The sequence below is a fragment of the Terrapene carolina genome, unplaced genomic scaffold, assembly GCF_002925995.2.
Source record: "Terrapene carolina triunguis isolate 2854851 unplaced genomic scaffold, T_m_triunguis-2.0 Scaffold84, whole genome shotgun sequence".
In the NCBI taxonomy this organism is placed as follows: Eukaryota; Metazoa; Chordata; order Testudines; family Emydidae; genus Terrapene; species Terrapene triunguis.
Genome location: NW_020664435.1, coordinates 25,065,669 through 25,078,792, shown reverse-complemented (window position 1 = coordinate 25,078,792; position 13,124 = coordinate 25,065,669). Strand labels below are relative to the sequence as shown.

General features: G+C 39.4%; 1 protein-coding gene across 1 annotated transcript in view; it reads right to left on the bottom strand.

Moving 5' to 3' along the window:
• The window catches only part of THSD7A (thrombospondin type 1 domain containing 7A), a 352,561-nt gene that overhangs the window by 27,198 nt on the left and 312,239 nt on the right, over positions 1-13,124 (bottom strand). Inside the window, exons 19-21 of the mRNA XM_026649434.1 lie at positions 11,583-11,724; positions 10,555-10,670; positions 5,673-5,790 (exon numbers count right to left, since the gene is read on the bottom strand). Coding sequence (XP_026505219.1) covers positions 5,673-5,790; positions 10,555-10,670; positions 11,583-11,724 — 376 coding nt within the window. The remainder of the gene's footprint in view (positions 1-5,672; positions 5,791-10,554; positions 10,671-11,582; positions 11,725-13,124) is intronic.

Sequence of the window (13,124 nt, the reverse complement as noted above, 5' to 3'; positions counted from 1 at the left end):
CGATTAATCACACTGTTAAACAATAATAGAATGCCATTTATTTAAATATTTTTGGATATTTTCTACATTTTCAAATATATTAATTTCAATTACAACCCAGAATACAAAGTGTACAGTGCTCACTTTATATTTATTTTTGATTACTAATATTTGCACTCTAAAAAACAAAAGAAATTGTATTACTCAATTCACCTAACACAAGTACTGTAGTGCAATATCTTTATCATGAAAGTTGAAATTACAAGTGTAGAATTATGTACAGAAATAACTGCATTCAAAAATAAAACAATATAAAACTTTAGAGCCTACGAGTCCACTCAGTCCTACTTCTTGTTCAGCCATCACCCAGACAAACAAGTTTGTTTACATTTGCAGGAGATAATGCTGCCCGCTTCTTGTTTACAATGTCACCTGAAAGTGAGAACAGGCATTTGCATGGCACTGTTATAGCCAGCGTCACAAGATGTGCTAAAGATTCATATATCTCTTCATGCTTCAACCACCATTCCAAAGGACACGCACCCATGCTGATGATGGGTTCTGCTCGATAACGATCCAAAGCTGTGCAGACTGATGCATGTTCATTTTCATCATCTGAGTCAGATGCTACCAACAGAAGGTTGTTTTTCTTTTTTTGGTAATTTAGATTCTGTAGTTTCCAAATCAGAGTGTGCTCTTTTAAGACTTCTGAAAATATGCTCCACACCTCATCTCTCAGAGTTTGGAAGGCACTTCAGATTCTTAAACCTTGGGTCGAGTGCTGAAGCTATCTTTAGAAATCTCACATTGGTACCTTCTTTGTGTTTTGCCAAATCTGCAGTGAAAGTGTTCTTTAAACGAACAACAAGTTCTGGGTTATCATCCGAGACTGTTATAACATGAAATATATGGCAGAATGCAGGTAAAACAGAGCAGAAGACATACAATTCTCCCCCAGGGAATTGAGTCACAAATTTAACTAACACATTATTTTTTTAACGGGCATCATCAGCATGGAAGCATGTCCTCTGGAATAGTGGCCAAAGCATGAAGGGGCATATGAATGTTTAGTATACCTGGCACGTAAATACCTTGCAGTGCCAGCTACAAAATTGCCATGTGAACTCCTGTTCTCACTTTCAGGTGACATTTAGAGAAGAAGTGGGCAGCATTGTCTCCCATAATTGTAAACAAACTTGTTTGTATTACCAATTGGCTGAACAAGAAGTAGGCCTGAGTGGACTTATAGGCTCTAAAGTTTTACATTGTTTTGTTTTTGAGTGCAGTTATGTAACAAAAACTCCCCTTTACATTTGTAAGTTGCACTTACAATGCACGATAAAGAGATTACACTCCAGTACTTGTATGAGGTGAACTGAAAAATACTATTTCTTTTATCATTTTTATGGTGCAAATATTTGTAATAAAAATAATAATATAAAGTGAGCACTGTACACTTTGTATTCTGTGCTGTAACTGAAACGAATATATTTGAAAATGTAGAAAAACATCCAAAAATATTTAATAAATTTCCATTGGTATTCTATTGTTTAACAGTGCGATTAAAACTGCAATTAATCGTGATTCATTTTTTAAATTGCGATTAATTTTTTTGAGTTAATCACATGAGTTAACTGTGATTAATCGACAGCCCTAGATGAAACTTTTGTCAAACCCTGCTTTCCCCTAGCTCTAGGGGATATTGAGACAGCATCAGGGTGCTCAGCCTCCCCGTCTCTCCCTAGCTCCTGGGGATAGGCAGGATATCGCTAGCTCCTGGCCCTGGCTGAAGGGGACAGGGTGGGGGTTGTTGTGAGGTGGAGTAGCTGGACTCTGCCTCTCTGGTAGCTGGGCTGCAATCCTCTTGCCAACATGTCAATTAACAAGTGTTTTCCCTGAAGACAGCTGGGAATTTGATAATTGCACTTCAGCTCTTCCAAAATGTAACTTTTCTTTTAAATCCCTTTCTGTGAAAATGTTTCAGGTTTTGATATTTTGTCCCACTTCAGGACAAAACTTTATCTCAATAACTCAACAAGTTTTGCAGAAAGGGAGCCCTCTTTTTGGCCTTTCTACTCCTGTGTTCACTGTAAGTAGGTGGGAAAAGGTTTGTCAAGTGGATCCTCATAGTTTTGCATCCATAGTTCCTGCAGTTGGAGCACCACAGAGAAAAGAAAGTGAACTCTGACCTCGGGGTAATGAGTTGAAAACCCAGCACAGGATGCAATCGCTATGTGCAAAACCATTCCAAAAGCATACCAGCCTACGTTAGCATGGATGGAAGAAAAGCTAATCAGCCTGCTACGTTCCAGGATTTGTTACTATTTGGAAACCTACCTAAAATTGATGTTATTTTAATACAGAATGAGTTTTTTCCCCCTTGTCCAAATCAACTTCCTGTTTGTTAGCAACATCAAATAGACATATTTAGGAACTTCAAGATTCATAAAAAACAATGAAACTTCAAGAGGTATTTTTAAATAATATTGCTATTTTAAATATATTTGTGGGGGTTTAGTTACCTACCTACATATACACACAAGTTAGCATAGTAAAAAAATATGGTGTAGCTACAGCAAGATGTGTGGCGGGGGGCTAGCTGCCCTGAATATGTGCCAATGGTCTGACAGGTATGTACTCAGGGTGGTGAGGCCCTCTTGCCACTTGTGTTGCCATGACTACACTCTATTTTTAGTGCACTAGCTTGATCAGGGCTAGCATGGGTATGTCTCCTGGAGCTGAGAATCCCTAACTCTAACCCCCATCCCCACCCCCCAGCTCCAAGTGTAGACATATCCCATGTTTAATAGGAAAAAACTGAAATTCCCCTAGATACATGTGACCAAATTTTCAGCAGAGCTCAGCAACCAATAGCTCCAACTCAGAACAATGGGAGGTTCTGGGTACTCAGTGCTTTTTAAAATCTGGCCACTCCATTTAGGAGTCTACATGGGAGCTGAGCTCTTGAAAATCTGGCCCCAGTTGTGGCTGCTGAGCACTTTTGAAAATCTGGTCTCCATCTCTAACTCGTTTTGTTTATATCTAAGTAATGAAAAACTCTCCAAGAACTACTGCAAATCCTACAATTTGTATGTGAAGGGCTCAGACACTGTGGTGATGAGCACAATAGAAATGCCTTCAAATAATTAAATACCACAGTAGCATTATTAACTATGTTATTGGGAAAAAAATTAATAATGTAAATTGTATGCTTTTTATATTTATATTATAAGCTCTTTGGGGCACAAATCATCTTTTTGTTATATGTGTGTACAGTGCCTAGCACAATGGGGTTCTGATTCCTGATTGGGGCATCTAAGTGCTACTTCAATACAAATAAATGACAACAATAATTATTTTCCCCTAGTAATAACATACCTCTAATCTACATACTGCAATATTCAGAAATGAATGGAAGAAGAATAGTTTCAACCTAATCCCCTAGGTTTTATTTAAATCTTTTTTTTCTTTTAATACTGGCGATTTGCATTTCAAATATGCAAAGAAATTACTAATTTAGGTGTGAACATTTGTCCTCATTTTCCCAAATTTGTTTCTATAAATATGGACTACATATTAAAAGAAATTTCCAGGGATGTAGAGAGGTAGGGTCTCCTCCCTCTATCCTTACTGGGGAGAACAGAAATATCCAAAATGAATATCTGCCCAAGATTGATTTATATCATTAGCCTATTGCTTTTCAAGGTCTCTCCCTTACTTTTTGCTCAAATAAATGGGCCTATGATGCAATTTATATGGGATAAAAAATGGCATCACTTGTCACATAAGACCCTTAAAACATCCTGGGCAACTACGTGGTTGCCAGATTGTATCTACATTATCTAGCATTCCAAATTTGGCCTGTTGTAAGGTGGTTTCTTTCCAGTAGCTCTGTATACACACCAACCTGGCTTGAGATTGAAGCAAGTTTAGCTATGCTCTTTGCTTCCCTCTCTCTTCTTTTATATATTTTAAGAGGCTACCCATACCCTTAAGGAAAAATCCAGTCTTTGTATCTGCATGAGGCATCCTGCAACACGTTAAGATGATTACAGCACCCGATCTTACTAATTCTACTCTTGTACCATTATGGGATAACCTGGATCAAGGCCAACTCTACACGTAAGACAATTTGGATAGAAAAAGGATTAACAAAAATTAATGATATAATACAAGATGATAGACTGTCCTCCTTAGATTACGTATGTAACAAATATCAGCTACCGCTGTCTCACAGTTCCTTCTTTCAGCAGCTATGCTCAAGGATTCATGCAAGGATAGGGGGCAAGTGGTCTGTTTCAACTCTCTCACTTCTAGAAGAACATGTTAAGAAACATGGAAACAAAACCTTGTAGGAATTATTTATAGGTGGCTTAATGTTTGCATTACCCTCTCAATCTCAGTCTCAAAAAAAAAAAAAAAAAAAACCCCACAGGGAAAAGAATTTAGCCTTACTATCAGAACAGAAACCTGAGAGGATATCTAGCTTAATGTGAAAGATACTTCAAGTTCTTTAGTATCTTTTTCTGGAAGAATTGCAAGGATAAACAAGTACAATTGGACTCCAGAATGTTCGTTTAAGGCTTGATTGGTAACACACAGTTAATGTTGGAGATGCAAACGGCCACATGCCAACTTTTCACACATCTGTCAAAAATGGACGTGTTCTGGAATGCCATGGTCAGTGCTCTCTCAAAAACTTTTAAGTGTTGCTATCTTTCTTTCTACAAGCTTATATATTTTAGGGGTGCTGGAGGAGTTGGTATTACCAGTTAACATTAAGAAATGGATGCAGTAACTATTTTAGAGACCAAAAGAGATCATTTTAGAAAATGTAAATCTGCAATTCCTCCCTCACACATACAGATTGGCTTAATGAAGTCTCTATTACTCCATTAATGGAAAAAATGACTCTGTTTAATAGAAACTATGGAAAAAATATGAGCATGTCTGGTCTCACTATTGCTTACTTTTGCAGTTTAGTATATATTAGTCCCCAATACTAATAGGTTATGTTCTCACTTATTTATCTATTTAGTCAGTTTAATAATTGATGCCCTGCATGACCTCTTTGGGTTCAGGTCCTTTTTGTTTTGTTTTCCAGGTTTTGCAAATAATGGACATTGTATTTTGTTAATTCATATGCTATTTCCATCATGTGCATGTATGTATATGTGATTTGTTTCAGTATGCGTTTATATTCTATATAAAGTTAAAATATTAGCCATTTGAAAGCAAAAGCTCCTATTTTCTGTTTATAAAAAAGAGGAAGTGTGTGATGACTGTTATTATGGTGGGTTAAGCTTTCAAGAGCCACGTGTTATGATTTAGCTTTTCTTATCTCAATAATATTAATGAGAGTTGTAAAGCTAAATCTCCCATTGCTGGGACATCTATGTCTAATATGTCCAGTATGGTCAATCTCCTCTGGCAAAGTCATGTATCATTTGTCAGATCTCATATCTATTTATTGAGTCAGAAATTTTTTTCAGTATGGGCCAAATCCTTTTCACTTTAACCACATATAGCCTCAATGAAACCTACTATTTGCCTGAGAAAGGTAAGCCAGATTTAGGCCCCCTGTTCATTTTCTCTCTAATCAATGACTCTTCAAATTCCTGGGAGACTATTAGTTGTGTCGGATTTAAAAAAAAATGCTCAGCCATAAAGATATTCCAAGAACAGTGACTAACCTGTAAGGCCACATGTTTGAGAACACTCAGACCATGGAGACCAGTCAGAAAGCTGACAGTTCACAGGACATTCCACCACACAGGAAGTATTCATCTGCCACGTCTTCTCCAAGCCAAGCTAAAAGAGGAGACACAATTGTCAGCATGTGAAGTGTGGTCTGTCCCACTAGTCTAGCCTATACTACTGAGAACAGGGTGAATTTGAACTAATCACATTTGATTAAATATTTAATAATTATTAAAGAGAAAGAAAAATCCAGAATATATTGGCCTCACTAGGGCCCCAATTCAGAATAGCATTTAAGCTTGTGCTTAACTCCTAAGCAAATGCTTAAATCCCATATTCTCCAGGGGGATTTAAGCAAGTGCTTAAACACACTTCCAAAACAGGGATGATTTCCTGAATCAGGGCCCAAAGATGGAGGAATACAACTCTAATTTTAATTTATAGATTTGCCAAAATTAAAAGAATAAGGAAGCAGTATTATGGAGCTATTAGACAGACAGACAGAAGTTAGGAGATAGTACACATCCTACAAAGCTCCAACATTAGTGAAAGGGATGGGTTCAGTATAGGGAGCAGATGTGGAATCTGATAGGAAATCATATGAATATAAAACAGGTCTGCAACTTCCAGTTGTGACAAGTTCTTTCCTTTATTGGCACTATGCAGTGGACTGAATTTTATCTATGGCTTTCAGGTCCAGAGCCGCAAAGATATTTAGGAGCCTAACTTTCATTTCAATCAACGGAAGTTAAGAGCCTAAATACCTTTGAGGATCTGGGCCTTGGTGACCAGAAGGCTGCAGATAGGGATCTATCCATCTGAAGCTATATGATTCTGTATGTTTTTTAATCTCTTTCTAAAATACCTAGGCAATTTTAAAACACATTAGAATAATGACTGCAAAGGATAAGAACATAAAACCAGTAATTAGACTTTAAATGGAAATAAAAACACTCTTTCCCACTCAAACCTAGCACAGACCAGCACTTAGGCCCATTAATGAGCACTCTATAAATACACTGCACATACCATAGCTTTCTGACCCTGATATACTGGCAGCATTAGACTTACATTTGAAGTGTCATTTACTGAGACAAATGAGGTAGGAGACCTTTGTTCTGTTTTATGGATCAACCAATGAATTCCTCGTTTTTCTCTGTTGTACAGTGTAACCTCGATTATCCGAAGCTCTCAGTGGACACCTGAAACCCTTTTGATAATCAAGGGTTGGATAATCAGGAAACCAGCCAATAGGCTTTGAAGTCTGCTCTCAGGGTCAGCTCTTCTGAGCACAGACTTCAAAGCCCGCTGAGCCGATTCCATGCAATTACAGAGAACTGGCTCGCTTCCCCAAGGCTGGCCTGCTCAGCAGGACTTCAGCAGCTGGAGAAAGAGAAGTCCCAGAGGGAAGCAAAGGGTGAACAGGAGAGAGTCACAGCCCAGATTACAGAGTGCTGGCTGGCTTCCCCAGCCTGGTGTGCTGAAATACTGCAGAGCCAGCTCTGGGGAAGCCAAATAGATCACTGTAATCAGGACTCCAACTCTCTCCTATTTATCCATTGTTCCCCTCCCTTTTCTCTGGTATAAGAAGTCCCTCTGAGCTTCCAGGCCCTGGAAACCATGGCTGGCTAAGCATTTGGAAAAATATATAAACTTCCCTCATCTGGAAATCCCAATGGACACGGCCTTGTGTTGGATAACAGGTGGTTTCTGATTAGTGATTTTCAAATACTGAAGTTGTACTGAATATGTAAAAGTTAAGCATTCTGTATTCTTGGCTGTACGTGGCAGGAGGCAGCAGACTGCCAGACAAGCGTCCTCTGCAAACTGTGTTACTTTGTGTCCATAGACATATACTTGCATGTCTGCAAGTATATCTGTAATGCAACAAGAGATCTTTGTCTACCCCTCAGCTGGAGATTTATCATGTAAGGCTGACCAACAGAGTGTGTACTAATAAAGTAGTGAAGCTTGCTGTTCGATACAGACAAAACGCTTGTCTCCAGATTCTTCTGATTTGTAAACGCAAGTGAGTAACAATAAACTCACAGGTATTTGCAGGGGGTAAAGTGGGGGCAGCATCCTGAATTAGGTGATTTGAATTTTAAAGAGCCCAAGGAAATGGCAGGAAGAGTTCTGTGATGTGCTAATTTTACAACAGGCAGCGACCAAGTGATCCACTATTAATGTTCTCTGAGAGTTTACACAGAAATATACGACTTGGAAAAAAGCGCTAGAAATTGATTTATCCTGGCAGTAATCAGGATGATTGGATAACTTCTTTAGCCAATTGACTGAAACTAATGTCAAACCATATAGACCGCAGTAGGACAGTAACCACTGGTATAGCATCAGGATGGAATTTTAGAATTTTACTGGGCTTAAGCTTGCATCTGGATATAATGATGATAGCGCTGCAGAGTGAAAGGTAAGGTTTTATTGTTCTCTTGGATAATGTAATTATATGTAGCTATAACATTTTGGCTGATGATATCTCTACTTATTAAGAATTCAGAGTAGGGGTGGCTATTCTGATCTCTGTTCTCTGCATCTACCTTAAGTAAAAACAATGACAGTTACCAATTTTGATGTATCTGTAAATAAACATAGAATGAGTTTTGTATAACTAATGAGTCTGTAATATTATTTAGACACAGGCATCTGTCTGTTATGCACCACCACACTGCACATATGTAAAAGGAATGAGATTAAAAAGGGTTTACTACAATGCATATAGTACATATTATAAAAATCTAAAGAGAATACTTTTAATCAGATTAGCAAAAAAAGTTTGTCATATCTTAAATCCCACTTCTTCTGATGACATGAAAGTTCACAGAGTTCACTTTCACTCCCCCAGAATGAAAGGTGTTTTAAGATTCCAACAGCTTGGCTTTCTTGCTAATCAGGTAAACAGGTCTTACGCTACAGTTATTGGATTAGTCACTGACCTTGCTGTGCCACTTCTTACATCCATAAAACGTAACAAATAGAAGGGCTTGAATGGTAAGACTGTTAGTGGATCAGGGCTTTGTATATGCAGACTACGTGAATACTCTGGACTTGAATTAAAAACCTAGTGGATCATTGTATGTTGTCCCCCAAAGTAGGACTGTATTGCTGCAGTCACTGGTAAATGGTGGTGTGGCTACCAGGACTTCTGGCTGGCTAGCCACTCAAGTCCCGAAGTTTTTGAAATGGTTGTTCTGCTGCCTCCATTGTCCTCACTGTCTAACCAGCCAAATACCCACCCGTTAATTAGGGAAAAGCTGCTCAAGGCTTCTACAATGAGATCTCCATTTACAAAGTAACAATAATTTGCCCTGTATCCTGCCCAAATTCACAGTTTGTAGATACATAATAAATGATTAATATATATGGGAAGAACTACTACAGCTTTACGGAGAAAGAAATCCATTGTTACTTATTGTTTCATGAAAAGCATTCATTCTGTTGACATGTTCACGTGGACAGACCATAACTTATACAATGTCTCATTATATAATCATCAATACGGTAATCTCCTAAAAATAGCTTGAGCACCAAATTCTGTCTTCTAACCTACAAGACAGCTCCTATTAACTTCAGTGGAGTTTGCTGGCAGGCATCCGAGGGCTGATTTTTTGCCCTGAAACTTTAGAATGTAAATGGTCATATTAAGAGGCCTGATCATACTCCCAAGAGCCATGTGTAGAGGAAAACCTGTGTGCTCAGAAGAGAGGACATGTTAGTGGCCTCCACTGCAGCATCCTTTGCTCAGAACATGTGGGTTCAGGGTTCCACATGGGCATTGAGTGAGTTGGGAAAGGAGTGGGCAGATCAGGAGGGACACAAATAGCACCAGCCTGGCAGAATTTCTCTCAAATATAACACTGCCCAGTATGTATGGCCTTTTCATAGCTCCCTCCACCACTGGCAACCTTCCCCTTCCTTAAAGAGGAGTCCTGGGAAGCAGCTTCCAGCAAGGGAAGTCCATTGGAGAGCGGGGAAGGGATGCTGATCAAATTGAGCTATTGTGGAGGGCACATGGTCTCTGTGCACGTGATTATAGTCTCCTGCTTTTCAGGTGATTTAATGTCTGTTCTGTTAGGGGGTTGAGGCAATCTCAGCCACTTTCCATTGGCACAACTAGGGAGATTTCTCTGTAATGCAAACCTTGGTGTATTCTTCTCCATAGTCCTTCATGGTATGATCTGCACAGCATCAATCATTAATAGATACAGTCTCCTTTAACAGACCCATGAAATGACCAAAGCAATAGTAGTATCTGCCTTGAGCAGTCATTTAAAAACAGATTCATGAAACAGTTACATAAAATTAAGGTGATCCATCTGCTGAATATTACTCCCACCGAACATGCTTATGTAAGAAGTTCCATTTCCTTGTTAATGCAGCAAATTTTTCACACAGCTTGGATGTTTCTCATCTTACACAGCTGGGTACAAGAAGCTAGCACTCAGCCTGGCTGCAGAATGGCACATGACACACGTTTAGCAACACACTGAATAAATGATTGATATCGGCAGCTGTCCAAGGTACTACACAGAAATCACATCAAATTGGAATGATTTGCATTCTGATTAAGATCTACTACCTTTATTCACCATGATTGATTATTGTTCCCAAATCATTTCCTTCAGGATATAATAATCAGCACCCCTTTGTGGGTGCACACATAAGCTACCAGGGGAAATTTTATGAAGAAATCACAGGTGATGACACAGCCTCATTTCAAGGAGTACTTAACAGTTCATGAATAATGTTGAGAAACATCTGTCGGCGATGGGTTACATGCAGCGCAGGTCAGCTAGCTCAGCATGAATTAAAGCTTTTAGGAAGATTTTACTCACAAAAGGAAAAGAGCCCCCCACTCACCACTTCACAATACTTCAGGTCAACTGATTTGCCATCACTGCGAACACAATCTAGCATTCTTGTTTTGATGCCATTACCACAGACTGCCTTCTCGCTGAGCTGACACGTACTCCAGTCTGGAAATAAAGGAGACCATCAGGACAGGATGCCAATGGAACTGATTTCTGATGAAGCTTTGATTACTTGAATAATACATTTAATTCAAACGGCCTAAAAATAACCCTCGGAATCAATTTTTACACATTCAAAAGCTCATGAAACCCATTAGCTAGACATATTGGAAATAACCATAGTTAGGTACCCAGTGACATGATGTATTTCTGAAAAGTCAAATATTGTGTTTATCTGGATTTTTTGGGGGCAAGTCACACACACACACACACACACATATATATATAAAAATGGCCAAAGAAATAGATTTTCTATGGCTATAGAAGTCATATCATTCTCAAATTACACAGTTTCTCAAGAGCATTTTCTCTGAATCAAAGTGTTTCACTCTATTTTCACTACAGACTGTACAGACCACATTAGATAATACAAGAAAGCAGAAAGACCTATATTTTGAGTACAATGGATGCCTCTTATAGGTATTTTATCTCTTCTTACACACAACCCCCCTTCACTATTAACACAATTTCACTACAAAAGGAGAGAGCCTGACTAACCAGAGAAACACCTTGGATATGGTGGCAGACAGGGGGTTATAGTTAGTTGTAGGGAGGGGTAGGGGCTTCTGGAAGGCCATAACTTCAACTCTAGGGGGAAGCATCTGTAGCATAGCCAACCCAGCTCTTCTTTACTACCTGCTGAGAGCAACTTTAGCAAGACTGAGTGAAAGAGGTTCCTCTAGTGTACTTCTGTTGGATCAGAAATAAAGGACCCTGAGCCCTGGTTTAAAGCCAGGTGCTAATTGGGCAAACTTGACTCACACGTTAATTTTTAGTTGTATGTAGAACTAAATTGTGAAAATAGGTTGAGCTCTTATATTTTTACAGCCTGTTATTAGATTGTCAGAACGCTAATACCTGTCACATTGTAATCATAGTGGTAACAGTTTTTGTTCAGACTGCAAGGTTCTGTCTCAGTGGAGGCAGGACAAGCCTTTCCTTCATCAGGTTGTCTTAGGGGCTCCGCTGACCTTTCACGCACATTACTTCCGTTGCAGGGCTTGAAAAGGAAAACAGAAACAATGGTTTTTGATATATTCAGTCTCTCCACCTAGAAACATAACAGCCTTGTAAGCATCCTTTTCACAAAATGCTAATGTAAAACAATGACATTATACTTTGCCTAGAAGGGATTCTTTCCTTGTTATTTTATGGGAGGATTTAGTTTGCTATTTTATCTTGGTAATAATACCAAGGAATTAATAATACCTAACTACCTTGGTAATGCCTTAATAATTCCCTATCTAGTTCACATTTCATTGATAGTGCCTTAAAGCAACTGAGTATCTGAACTTCCAGATTATGAGCTGCCTCTCCAAAATCTGCAGTGCACCGACTCAGATGCTGAGGAAAAACCCCTATTTCCCCAAGCTTCTGAAATTGAGAACCCCATTTTTAGTCTCACTGGTTTCGCTTTCTCACCTGAGACTCCAGACAGCCAAAAACACAGGGCTGATGGAGTAAGCTATCTTTAATTTCATCTAAGGGCAGGTCTTCACTACGGGGGGGGGAGGGGTCGATTTAAGATACGCAAATTCAGCTACGCAAATAGCGTAGCTGAATTCGACGTATCGGAGCAGACTTACCCCCCTGTGAGGACGGCGGCAAAATCGACCTCCGCGGCTCCCAGTCCACGGCGCTTACTCCCACCTCTGCTGGTGGAGTAAGAGCGTCGATTCGGGGATCGATTGTCGCGTCCCAACGAGATGCGATAATTCGATCCCCGAGAGATCGATTTCTACCCGCCGATTCAGGCGGGTAGTGTAGACCTAGCCTAAGTCTTTTACCTGCATCTTTTTGCTCTTTACAGATGATAACTCTCTCACTAATGAACACCCAGGCCAAGTCTACACTATAAAATTACATCGGTATAACTACATCACTCAGGGGTGTGTAAACTCCACATCTCTGAGCGACATAATTATAACGATCTAACCCCCTGTGCAGACAGCACTATGTTGATGGAGGGCTGACATAGCTACCCGCCTCTCGCAGAGGTGGAGTACCTACCCCAATGGGAGAAGCCCATTACTGGCGAAGGTGGCATCTTCACTGAAGCACTACAGCAGCACAGTTGCACCAGTGCAACTGTGCCACTGCAGCGTTTAAGTGTAGGCCTGCCCCTACTGGTGTTTTTACAGAGAGAGATAAAGCCAGATTGAACAGGATCTAAGGTCTTTAGATATTACCAAAGCTGACTCATCCGAAATTAACCTTCCCTAAAAATGGAGGGCAATAGCTCATGAAAGTATCAGCATTAAGAGGTGATTTCTTGAACAACTGCTTTCAATGAAGAAATGCTGACACACTGCCCTCTTGATGGGATTGTTGCCAATCTGCTGTTGCCAATAATGCAGTTGATAGGAACTTATAATCATTTGCATGTGTCTATTGTTAAGT